Source organism: Hyposmocoma kahamanoa, unplaced genomic scaffold (assembly GCF_003589595.1).
Source record: "Hyposmocoma kahamanoa isolate Upper Pololo Valley unplaced genomic scaffold, ASM358959v1 80, whole genome shotgun sequence".
Classification (NCBI taxonomy): Eukaryota; Metazoa; Arthropoda; class Insecta; order Lepidoptera; family Cosmopterigidae; genus Hyposmocoma; species Hyposmocoma kahamanoa.
The window spans coordinates 2,068,705-2,081,976 of NW_020654051.1; the positions used below are offsets into that span (position 1 = coordinate 2,068,705).

The 13,272-nt window shown below is 37.5% G+C and overlaps 1 protein-coding gene across 1 annotated transcript in view; it reads left to right on the top strand.

The window, feature by feature from the left end:
• The window catches only part of LOC113233883, a 73,412-nt gene extending 60,380 nt beyond the window's left edge, over nucleotides 1-13,032 (top strand). The window contains exons 4-7 of the mRNA XM_026469112.1: nucleotides 9,218-9,357; nucleotides 10,035-10,121; nucleotides 10,585-10,717; nucleotides 12,542-13,032. Of these exons, the coding sequence (XP_026324897.1) occupies nucleotides 9,218-9,357; nucleotides 10,035-10,121; nucleotides 10,585-10,717; nucleotides 12,542-12,633 (452 nt within the window). The 3' untranslated portion in view covers nucleotides 12,634-13,032. The remainder of the gene's footprint in view (nucleotides 1-9,217; nucleotides 9,358-10,034; nucleotides 10,122-10,584; nucleotides 10,718-12,541) is intronic.
• The last annotated feature ends 240 nt before the right edge of the window (nucleotides 13,033-13,272 follow it).

Sequence of the window (13,272 nt, forward strand, 5' to 3'; positions counted from 1 at the left end):
TGTGTGTGTGTGTGTGTGTGTGTGTGTGTGTGTGTGTGTGTGTGTGTTGCGCGATTATTCTTACATTGTGGACCAATTTAGATGATTCTATTTTTGTTGGAAAGGGGGTACCTCAGACGTGGTTACAATCAAATTTTAAGAAAATATTCCACCTCTGAGGGTGGCAAACTATGGGATAAATCGGGTTTATTGGATTTCGTGCACTTTCCATTAACGAATTTAAATAAAAACTTTTCAAGTTGATTTTTTTTAATAAAAAAGTTATAATTTTATTATTAATAATACAAAGATCAAACATTGAGGAAAAAATCCTAAAAATAATGTTCTTGGTGTTCTATCTTTACATGAATCGTTTTATAAAACTAGTGGATTAATTTCACAAAAATAATTGAAAATCGTGACATTAAAAAAAACTGAAAAATTAGTTATAATTTATTATTAAAAATTAGCTATATTTATTTTTTAATAGCAGAAGAGCTCCTTGTAAAAGAGTGCGCCCAGCGTGGTACTGCCACCTTGCCTATTTCTGTGTTACGGTTTTGAAGGGTAAGGGTGCTGGTGAAATTACAGGCACGTGGGACTTGTCAACTTATGTCTCCGGATGACCGGCGCAGACGACCCTCAGATCTTTGCGATTTAAAGCTCTAAATGGCACTGGCGCACGACTTGTTCTTCCCGTCACTTGATATTATAAAAATAAAAATTTACTATAGACACTTCCAAGAAAAGTTGTTCTTCTACTCACTTGATAACATAAAGAAAGGAAATGAAGCCTACATTCTGAGGTTCAACTTGTAACTTGGCATAATTGAGGTCAAAGGTCATCCACCATGTTATGTCTATGGGTAAAATATTAAATTTAATAATTTTACGCTCGCATATGTGCAGAGCTGTGAAAAAAGAAACATAAGAAAAAAGTGCAGCAGCGGCTGGAAGTCGATTCGGTTTTACGCTTGTAATTAATGCTGGCATAACTTATGTAATGTTTTAGTACAAATTATTTTATTTCCTACATATGCTGACATGGCATTTTAAATTGTAAAGATGATCCACCAAAAATTCATCCAGGAAAGTACTGCCACCTTACCTATTTCTGCCACCAAGCGGTAATGTGAACATTACCGAAATTACAGGCGCCTGGGACTAGTCAACTTATGTCTCAGGGTGACGGGCAAGCATGTCACTTACCACCAGGTGCATGACGTTTTGGTCCCGTCACTCGGTATCATAAAAAAAACATTATTTTTATTATTCAGTTATTTATTTTAGATTCCCTTTTTCCATGGCCTAAAAGATTTTAATTTAACGGGTGAGGTGGTATTTTATGCCACAGCCAGCAGGGGTCAGGGACTCGCGTTCAAGAAACGGCAAATGGTGCCGTATCGTGCAATACAGACATTAGCTCTCTTTACACAGTCACTCTATGGCGCGTGATATGGAGCGTACGGGATTGTGCGCGGGAAGGTCTGCACGCGTAATCGTGGGCGATTACATGTTTGAAATTTTTTAAGTTAGTTCTTTCGTAGACCGCAGGATAGACCGCGTGAAACTGGCGTGTATTGGAGTGCGCGATTGATGAGCGCAATCCGCGGTCTTTCCCTTTTCCTTCTAACGTCTTTACACGCGCGCTTAAACGGCTGCTGTATCACGGGCGATAGAGTGTCTGTCTAAAGCCTATTATTGAAATCCAACTCCTCAAATGCGAGTGTGGCGGAATAAACCCGTTTACGGACAAAACAATTGGGATTATTTTAGTGAAGGCCACTCCCCAGAACACGTCGGCGATCTCGTGAGCGAGACACGTCCGATGTTTTTTGTTTTCGGTTTTCACAATACCCTTATCATGTGTGGTGGTAACGCCCCCACGATATACCCTAAATAAATTAAAATTATTTTGGATGTCTATTTTAGATTCCCGGTTCTCTCGTGATCTAAAAGAGACAGTTTCAGTAAAAACATTCCACTTTATTGAGATGTCGTTTACTTTGTGACATTGTATCCCTTTAAAGTGGTGTATGGCGGTCATGTTTTATCTCAGCTTTTGCATGTTCCTGTTAAAATGTTAGTGATTTTAGTATACGGTCTTTCTAGGACTGATGGTCACTACCTAATCTCCGCGGCAATTTTTATTTTTTATTATTTAAATAATATTCAAGTATAATAATATTACATGGTAATTATTAAATAATATTTCACGATACAATACTCAAATATTAAATAATATTGCACTATAAAAGAATCAAACACTTAAATAATAAAAATTGCCACGGAAATTAGGTTAATAAATATATGCTGACATGACATTTTAAATTGTAAAGATGATCCACCAAGAATTCATCCAGGAAAGTACTGCCACCTTACCTATTTCTACCACCAAGTGGTAATGTGAACATTACCGAAATTACAGGCTCTTGGAACTAGTCAACTTATGTCTCAGGGTGACGGGCAGGCATGTCACTTACCACCAGGAGCATGACGTTTTTGTCCCGTCACTCGGTATCATAAAAAAAACATTATTTTTATTATTCAGTTATTTATTTTAGATTCCCTTTTTCCATGGCCTAAAAGATTTATAGTGCATGGTAATTATTAAATAATATTTCACGATACAATACTCAAATATTAAATAATATTGCACTATAAAAAAATCAAACACTTAAATAATAAAAATTGCCACGGAAATTAGATTAATAAACCAATTTTAATAGCATATTTGCTTGCAAGGTCCTTAATCCTATTACTTTTGTTTTAGCAATTAATTTTGGTATATTTAGTAGCGGTAGAGCTCCTTGTGAAAGAATTGGTCCAGGGAAATACTGCCATTTTACCTATTTCTGCCGTCAAGCACTAAGTAATGTGAGCATTACTGTTTTCCGGTTTCGGAGAGTAAGAGTATATGTGATGGGCGCAGTGGTAGTGCCCCTCAGATCCTTGCGATTTAAAGCTCTGAGTGGCACTGTAATTGTTGTGGACAGGCGTGTCGCTTACCATCAGGCGCACAACTTGTTCGTCCCGTCACTTGACGTTATAAACGAAAAATCGTTTAGTATTATCGCAAGTTGCAATGTTCTGATGCTGAATCAGCTGATGTCCTCATCAGCTTACATGCATCCACTGCTGGTCATAAGTCTTGAGCACCCCAACTCTCCCGGTCCTGGTGCTCTAGTTCTCCGTTTGACGTCAGTCCAAAGCAATGACTGTCAATAAGTAATATTCGACCAAATTAAAAAAACGCCAGATCCCAAAAAACGTATCATCTTGCCCCGGTTACAACATTCAGGTTACAAGTTTGAATTCCAAAGCAAATGCATTCTATTTTCTGAATAATTTTACAGAAGTTTGTAAATGTTATACGGAAGGAAATATTGAATATTCGAACTGCTCGGCCACGTTCATTCAAATGTGCCGCCAAGCAGCGACTTGAGCATTACTGCGTTCCGGTTTTGAAAAGTAAGGGTGCTTGTGATACTACAGGCCCATGGGACTTGTTAACTTAATATCTCAGGCGGACGTGTGGCAATGCCCCTTGGATTTTTGCGAGGTAAAGCTCTGGGTAGCATTAACAACTGTTAAGCCAGTCGCTTACCACCAGACGCATGACTTGGTCGTCACCTTAAAAAATAATACTTTCAACATTTGAACAAGATCGAATACAATATTTTTCGAACGAACGTCGTCCCAGCAAACCGTGCCAGACGCTATGCCAACTAGCGGGCTTTACGAATTTTTCTATGTGCTTCTTGCAGATCTTTGTTTGTGATTTTTAACGACTTTTTTCGTAGCGCCATCTGTGAGAAATCTATTACTCCATTCAGCCATGTACCTATACAGCTACCAGCCGCTGACTGGAGATATTGCTGTACTAATTATTAATAATTGAATATCATGTTGGTCAAACAAGTGACAGTCAAGAAAATACATTTTTTTTTCTCAAAAATTTTTCATCGATTTGAATAGCATTGAAATTTTATTTTAAACCCCACGATTTATGATTTTAGTACAAAATATTGTGGCTTATGACACGAATGCAATAACTTTTGCATAAAAGCAGGACTATGACATACTACGTTGAAGTGAATAGCCAATCAATACTGACTCGATTTGCGGTGTTCTGCTTTGCCCGTTGACCTGACAAAGGGACTTTGCGAACCAATATGCATCTGACAAAAGTTTATTGAACCATTTTGCAAAAGAGAAGAAATTAGTTTAGCTGTCAGGATTGTGTGGAAGTTTCAGATGAATTTTTTATCGTGAATTTAAAACCATTGCACGGGAGTAAAGATATTAAACTAATGCAATAAAAAATTAAGGTTACTTTTGTAACACACTTGGTTTGATGAAAAATATAACATAGATTGATTATTATTTTATCTTTTATTGGCCTAAGATTATCCCCCTCTAGAAAGCGTTTAGTCGCAGTAGAACAAGGAACTCCAAGCGTTCCGGTTTTTAAGTGTAAGGGTTTTGGTGAATAGACACATGGGACTTGGCAACGTATGTCTCAGTGACGTGACCTCACTGGCAGTGCCCCTCAGATCATTGTGATTTAAAGCACCGAGTGGCACTGCAACTGTTATGGACTGGCGTGTCGCTTACCACCAGGCGTGTCGCTTACCACTAGGCGCACGATTTGTTACTCTAGTTACTTGGCATCATAAAAAACAAGTATAATAATTTGATAAAAAATTAAGACGTAAATCATTGAATTTCATCATCATCTATAGACAGGTTCTTGTCGGTGTAGCTTCTTCTTATTTGGACTGTCCATAGCCAGTTTCTTGACCTTTATTTTACTCGTTCACTGTATGCTGTACTTGATCTTTTTCTCTTTCTTTTTCATTCTATCCTCCCCTCAACTACAAGTTTTATCATTTCGTCACTACGTTCTAGATATTCTTCTGTTTTCTACTGTCCTCAAAGGACTTCTCATTTAGAAATTTACTCAATATTTAAGTTTTAACTTCTAATAAAATTATTGATTGAATTTCACGGGATGATCAACAAGAAAAACCGGGATACAAAGTTATTATACAGCCCATTATAGCACATAATTTAATAACATTATGATGAATTTATAATGTTTCAAAAGGCTTTTCATCGAATTCATAGCGTAATTAATTAAATGGACAACGGACAATGCAAACGTGCCTGAAGCAATATCCTGAAAAGGGCTGTGAAACTTCATGGATTTGTTTGGTTAAACGATTTTAGTGCGAAATTAAACTTTATTGTTAAATGGAAAAGAACATGTATGGAATGAGTTTTGTTTGTAACTGAATATTCAATATGTATATTTTAATGTATATGTTTATTTTAATTGATGCTAACAAATTATCAATATGGACACTTCGATAGCTTCAATAGGAATGCTATAACGAAAAACTAATGTATACTCACACACGTCTTTGTATTCACATCGTGTAGGAACTCCAAGAGCCTTTACATTGGTGACATCAAAAAAGGACGTTCTCATTTCGACTGTAGCTGTAGTAGATCGATGGCACTGAGGTAAAGTTATGTTACAGAATTTTGTTTTTATTATGCCAAGTGACAGGGCGAACAAGTGGTGCGACTGGGGGTAAGCGACACGTCTGCCCATAACAGTCCCTATCTACCAACCCGGTCGGTCGATAGGGATATCGACCGACCGGGAGAGATAGGGTATTTCGTAGAGACTACGGAGCTCGCCGACGAGACAAAGATACAGCGGGCGTCCGGGCCAAGCCCTCAGCCAGTCGGCGGATACCACTTCACGGGCGAACCCGGACTTGAGTAAGGACTCGCTGCGGTTTGTGGTGAGCTGCAGATACGGACATGTTCGTCTGCATCGGCGACGTGTAGCCAGCGCGTCTGTCTCGTGCGCAGCTAGCGCGTTCTAGTTAGCGTTAATGCACTTTTTCATACGAATGAATCAATTTTGAAAACGTTTCTGCCACTCCTCCGTGACAATCTCTGAAACATATTTTTCATACTCCTCGACAGCCTCTTCAGGTGATGAATATCATTCACCGCGTAACTGTTTCTTAATTTTTACGATATAAATAAAAGTCACAAGGTGTCAGGTCGAGCCTGTACGCGGTATGGCTCATAAGGTCAACGTTGTTCACCTTCAAAAATTCATTTGTCTATCTGGCCGTGTGAGAACTGTCATTATCGTGGTGCAAGATGATACTGCGTTTACTGCTATTTTTACGGAGTTCCAATTACTTCCGGCAAACAAATAGTCGTGTACCAATCACTATTCACGGTACAACGATTTTCCAAAGCAACAGTAGCTACGTGTCCAGTTTTATTAAAAAAAGAAGCAATCATCCGCTTAGAGGCACTTAGCACGCGCGCCACTTTGGTTGGTTTCGGCTCATCTCGAAAGACCCATACGCTCGATTGCTGCTATGTTTTGGGATCGTAACTATAAATCCATGTTTCGTCACCTGTTACTATGTCCCACACCAAATTTGACGCCCCTTCGTTGAATCTGGTAAGCATGGCATTGCACCAAGTGACGCGATCCGTTTTTTGAGCCTCAGTCAAATTGTGTGCATGGGATCCACCGAGAGCCCAGCTTTTTCACACCCAAATGTTTGTGGAGTATTGATTCATGCCTATGCCTAAAGATGCCCGAATCTCATGGTAGTCACACCCCTTTGTTTTGATTATACGGCGCACAACATAGATGTTTTTGTTGTTCACAGCAGTGGACGGGTGACCATCATGAAATTCGTTACTGAGATTCACACGACCGCGTTTGAATTCGGCAAATCAGCTATAAATAGTCGTCTTGCATGGTGCTTCATTGTCAAAAGCAGTTTGAAGCCAAGCGAAGCTCCGCTGAGCTGTTAAATTACACTTAAAGTCGTAGAAAATCATACTATGAAAATTTTCACGAGTTAAATCCATGGTGATGTAGACAACCAATTACTAAAATGACGCCATAATGTGAAAACAAGTTAAAGATGAAACAAACTGTATTCTACAGCCAAATAGTTCCATTTTCAAATGTTGTAATTACTTTTTAAATATTGTTTATGTAAGTGGCCAGTTCCGGAAACTTATAGTGTTAAAAGATCACGTCACAGTATCGACATCGCCCTCATACTCTCGTTACGTCACTATACCAACGTAAACTCAGCGCCGCAGCCCGCAACACTGTCGTTCAGTTTGTGGCCTAACCTTTCAAATCCGGGACACAATAATGCTTACATTACTGCTTGGCGGCCGAAATAGGTAAAGTGGCAGCAATTCCCTGGATGACCTCTTTCACAAGGAGAGAAATTACAATTATGGATTTTAATAACGTCATCACAGGTTCATTCCGCCGCCCTGGTTCATTTTAGATTCGAGACACCACACGTTTTCCAAGAGTTGTGAACTGTCGTTAACACGTAGTCTTCGTCATGACGTGTGTCGTCATCGTTAGCAGAAGGCATTGCTATTAATTATTATTACTAGTTACACACATGAACTTAGAAATTAAAATCATAGACATACGGACTTGGAGCCGCCGACTTCAATTGAGTAGCAACCCACATTTTCTCTTTTCCCAGCGGGTACCGTTGTAATTACATATGAAGGGAAATATAAAAGGCAATTAGTATATTGGTGAAGCTATGGAGGGAAATATAGAGGCAATTTGTATATTGGTGAACCTGGCGTAAGCAATAATGATTTTTCAGAGTACTGATAATTAGACTTCAAGTTGCGTGACATTATCATATCAAGTGTATTAGTATCTATAACCGCTCACGCGATTCATGCGTTTCTGGAAGCATACCAGACCTAGAGGTGCCGGTGATGATTTTATACCGATTTATCGGATATCGAAGTTATAACAGATAAAAGAATTCATACTAATTGCTATTTCGGTAACTACTCTAGCAAAAAGTTTATTAGTATAGTTTATAAACATTTATATTCAGGGTAAACTTAAAAAACGCTACTTACGGTATGTTTTCAATAAAAAAACACCGAAATCACCAGCCCAAACAATAACACACACGATTGTCGTGACGTATTTTTGAAGTTGTTTATTTTTTTAAATGACAGACCCAGGCATTAAAAACTTTATGGTTTGCTAGAGTAGTTACCGAAATAGAAATTAATATTAGTTATTTTACCTGTTATAACTTCGATATCCGATAAATCGGTATAAAATCATCACCGGCACCTCTAGGTGTGGTATGCGTCTACGCCTGCATGTATCGCGTGAGCGGTTATATTTGTTCTTAAATGCATTCTGCTATTTAATTATTTATGTTGCTACATATATATTAATTATTTATCCTCGTAATAATTACAATATATAACGCAATTTTCCGTGCTTATTTTTTTCTTTGTATTTTTTGTAAATTGTTTGCTGGTCAACACCAGCTCTGCGGGCTTACTGAAAACCAGCGCTGTGGTAGGACACTGCAGCATATGCTGAGACAAGTCCTGTGTTGGCATGACGCTACAACACAGACTATACTATACCTCAACTTTGCCTATAAAAACTAGTTTTGAGTGTAATTTTATGTTTAATAATTATTTGTATGTAAATTGTTTTAGTGTGGTTTTGCGTTGTTGTATTCATGCATTGACTTACAAATAAATGGACGACGGGTCTAATACAAAAACCACGAAAAAAATGTCCCAAGTCAACCTATTTAAACGTAGTGACATGTAAAGGAATATGAAAAAGCTAAAACGTTGAATTTAAATTGTAATGTCATCGCAGTACTGTCTAATTTTGCTTGCTTCTCTGTCAGAAGAACAAACGAAGACTACAGCGTGAATGACGCTCTGTATACTATTTTAACGCCCTATAAGTTCGGACACTTTTTAGCGCGGACCCGACGTCCATATAATTGTAAGTCAATGTATTCATGCCAATAAAAAGAAGTCTATGTCAATATCATGATTTTGTAGTGGTTCAAATGAAGAATGTGCGAGTGCGATTTTGGTGACATCGGTTCTAATAGTAATCAAGGCTTAAAGCACTTCCATTGTTTTTTTCTTCCGTAATTACGACCTTGTTTGCAGTTAAGGTTATTTATCTTTTTAACAAATTTGAAAGAACTTCGTTCCACCAATATAAAGATTATAGGAACGCTTCTAACTGTTTTTACTGTCGACCCAATTTTGATTTCAACAGAGAATCAATTTCATCCATTAAAGCATTTCTATTTGCACTATTCATTTGAGTCGTATTCTCGGTATTTATTTAACTTATTTGTTTTAGTTGCACTGAAAAAGGATCCAGTGATAATCGGCATACCAGGCAGCGTACAGCTCGGCGAAGATGTCACACTCAATTGCTCAACCCATTACGCCATGCCGCCGGCAAACATTGTATGGTACATCGATGGGAAACCTGAAAAGGTAACTGATGGAGAATTAACAACAAAACTTTATGTCACGGACAAAGCTTTTAGATAAAATGAAATGTCACACGTAATTACGCCTGATCGTGGTCTGTTAAAACACACAACAAGTACCATAAATACTAATGAATAAAATAATAATAAATACGCACACACTCATAGCCCCGCCCCAGTGAAATCATGTATCGCGGATGTCATGGACATGCACATAGACAACTACACAAATACATCCATTCTCACAAGAGCAATAAATGTCGGCCATACAAATATTTCTCCGAGCCCGGGAAACGAACTCAGGACCTCGACGTGGTAACCTGCATGATAACCGTTCGGCCATGCAGGCAGTGCTGCTAAATGCTGCCATCGATGAAATAATGTTCGCTTTGTCTCCAATCTTCGCTTAAAAGCATGGTACAGGGTCACTATAGAAAATTTAATGGCTAATAATATTCATGGACATCGAAACAGCCGTAACGTTAACTTAAGAAATAATCTATAAAATTCCGTAACATTAAATCTTGTCTATTTTTACTAAAGCTTCTGACAATAACAATCTTCTTTAACATACATAGTGTTAGGTTTCACGTAGTTTAGTTAAAACTACGTATATTAAAATAATAAAATGCACGACGTTGGAATGAGTATATTGATAATGGTTATTTTTTCCTGTAACAGTTAGAGCCCTGGATGTCAGATAACACGGAAGTGTCAGCCCCGGACTACGACGGGCTTCGTGCGAGTTGGAGATTGCTTCGACTAAAGGTAAACGAGAACCGTGAAATATACGGATTCTATTCATGAAGATTCACATTGCATAAAAATCCAATCAAGTAATAATAGCAATAATAATAGTAAGGCACACACTCATAGCCCGGGAAACCTTGTATCACGGGTAGCATAGACACACATATATAGATAACCACAAATTACATCCAAACTAACGAGAGACCTAAATGTAGGCTCTACTAATATTTATCCCGGCTCGGGAATCGACCTCTGCGTGGCAGACCAGCATGGTAATCGTTCGGCTATCAAGTAACCAGTTTATGAAAATGTAAAGGTTACGTTAAAGAGATCGGCAGTTAAACAAATTAATGTTGGTTGCGTAATCTGAGATAAATTTCTAATGTTCGGCATTTAAAGAACTGCTGCAAAGGACTATTTTAGTGTTACTCTTCCAAATCTGCGATTTTTGGTATGACCTTGAGTTTTTTTGTTTTCAAAGGTGAATACAGCACGAGATTTCATGTCCCTGCGTTGTGAAGCCACTCAGCCGACGCGACCGCCGTATGTGAGGTCCACAAGCGCGAACCTCATCGTGGCGCGGACGCCGCACTTGTCTATGTTCACAGCTTTAGGTAAGAGAACTTGTTCCAAGTGAAGCAACTTGGAACTTTTGTACTGACCACCACTGAGTCGATGCGACACTCCCTTGTGAAGTGTCGCATCGACTTAAGAATGTTGACATGTAGATAATTAACGTTGAGAATTGAGAATAAAAGCAACGTCATGGGTAAAGAAAAGGATGTCACATGTCGGAAGCTCAACCAAAGCTCCTTGGAAATAGATGAAACCTTCAAAACGCTACGTCATTTATTACCCCAAGCTCTATTGGGAAATACATTTCTTACAACGACAATCAGCTCATAGAAATAAAATTTCATGGCGATTCATTTAATGAATTGAGCAGTTGACACTGATTCATTTTATGGCTTGCATTATTCTATGGAATTTGTGGACTAGTAAAAATTAAAGTAAATTATCTTGCTACTCCGCGAGTACAGAGTACTAAAAAAACCGACCTCAAAAGTACGTGGAATTACGTCTATTTGCCAAGTTTTATTGAAATATAGGGGATTTTAGTTCGCCACTATACAGGACTTGACACAGGAGATAATAAAAATCGGCGGTTCTCAGTACTCAAAGTATATTGAGAGAGAAAAACGCCTTGAATTGGAGAATAGCAAAACCCACCATTAAAATAATTGCTCCTTAAGTTTAATCTCTCCTAAAATTTAGTCTACTTCTAAAATTTAGGCGCTATTTATAAAAATGAATGTTCATGCGTGATCAGCCACCCTTAGAGGTGGATGATTTTCTTCAAAAGGAAATGGAACCACTATGGAGGTACCCTCTTTCCAATAAAAAATGAAACATGAAAATCGGTTCACAAATACCGGAGTTATCGCGTAACATACATACAAAAAAACTAACATACAGTCGAATTGAGAACCTTCTCTTTTTTTTAAAGTCGGTTAATAAAAGACGCATGATCCGAGTGAAGCTTCATACGTGACATTGTGTTTTGATTTGATCGAGTATTACTTACAAGAAATGTGTCAGGGCCATATTTGGAAACTACTAAACTACTTTAGGAAACTGAAGATATGAACTCTACCATCGTTGTATATTTACGAGGCCTGTGAAACAAAATCCAAGCAACTTTAATATAGTCAAAACTAGATATCCTAGAAACAAGGAATAAAATAGAAACACGACACAAACAACGCGCTAACGTGGAATTATACAGATGAACGATGTTCGTATTAGCGCTCCAATTATTTAATTACCGGATGCTGTTAAAGAATTAAATTTGTTAGTTACTCAATGTAACTACAATATTGATGATTTTTTACTTGATAACATAAAATGTAAAATTTAACTATTTGTATGTCATATTTTGCGGTTTTCTATTTTCCGGTTAAATTCCAATTGTTATTGTTTGTTTATGCTATTGTATTAATTTAATTTTAATCATACATCAAAAATGTAAAAATAATGGTGTAAAATATTCGCGTGGCAAGTTTATGGTGAAATGCGTACATTCAATCGTAATTTAATTAATTAAAATTAATTAATATAATATACTATAAGACCTGCAATGTTAACTACATTTTTCAGCAAAGGTACGTCTTAAAGTAATGCCTAAATTGACAAGACGTACTTCAGATTAGTGCAAGTGGACATAATTGTTTCGGACCAATGTCCGACGGAGAACGGATAGACCCCCTGATATGTGTTTTGCCTGTCTACGAGGCATCCTCAGGGGTTGTGGATGGTGCGACACTTGGCAGAAGATTCTTCCCAAACTAATTATGTTCCATTTTTATTAATATGTATTTCCGCAAAGTAACACCTGAATCTATTAGTTATTTCTAGACTACAAATATTTCTCTTCGCAGGTGGCAGTCCACATGCGGAAGCAACACGACTGATGTTGGCAATGTGCGGGTTACTACATATATTTTCTAAATACAGTGCCTTGAAAGTCTAGTTGAGGTGTGATTGCATGCTTAAGAATGATTGGGATGTTTCCACTTTGGTATAATAAAATAAAGTTTTTAATGTTTCTTTAATGGTTTCGTTTCTTTTGAGCTCAAGCTGCCAAAAATTTTGGAATTGTTCCATATTTTGGTATATAGTGACGGGTTCTTGTTCAGTAATGTTGGAGATTTCATAAATTACTGAATTCCGAATTCGGACCTAACGTGCTTATTGAAACGGAATGTTTGCGTACATTGCGAACATTCAAACAATGAGTAGATATTATCTTATTACTTAGTCCAATGGGAAATGGAAAAACTAAATATCCAGTTCGATAATTTAGACTGAATCAATTCCGATACGGAAGAATAAATACTAGTACAAAATAGAGTTGAATTTTAAAGCTTTGTTCGTATCCGTTGAACTGTGTAATTTCCGAGTGCGAAACCAATTGTTCCGAGAGACAATAAAAATATTGTTTTCATTTTCATAAATCGTGAATGGGTTAAAGGATTTTGTAGTTTATTAAAGTCTTTTATTTGGTGTTGTACTTCGATTAAACGTTTCATTTTACACTCTCCGATTTTGTTTCGTTATTGTTTATGGAGTTATTATTTGATTGCTTGATCTATTTGTTAATAGACCACAA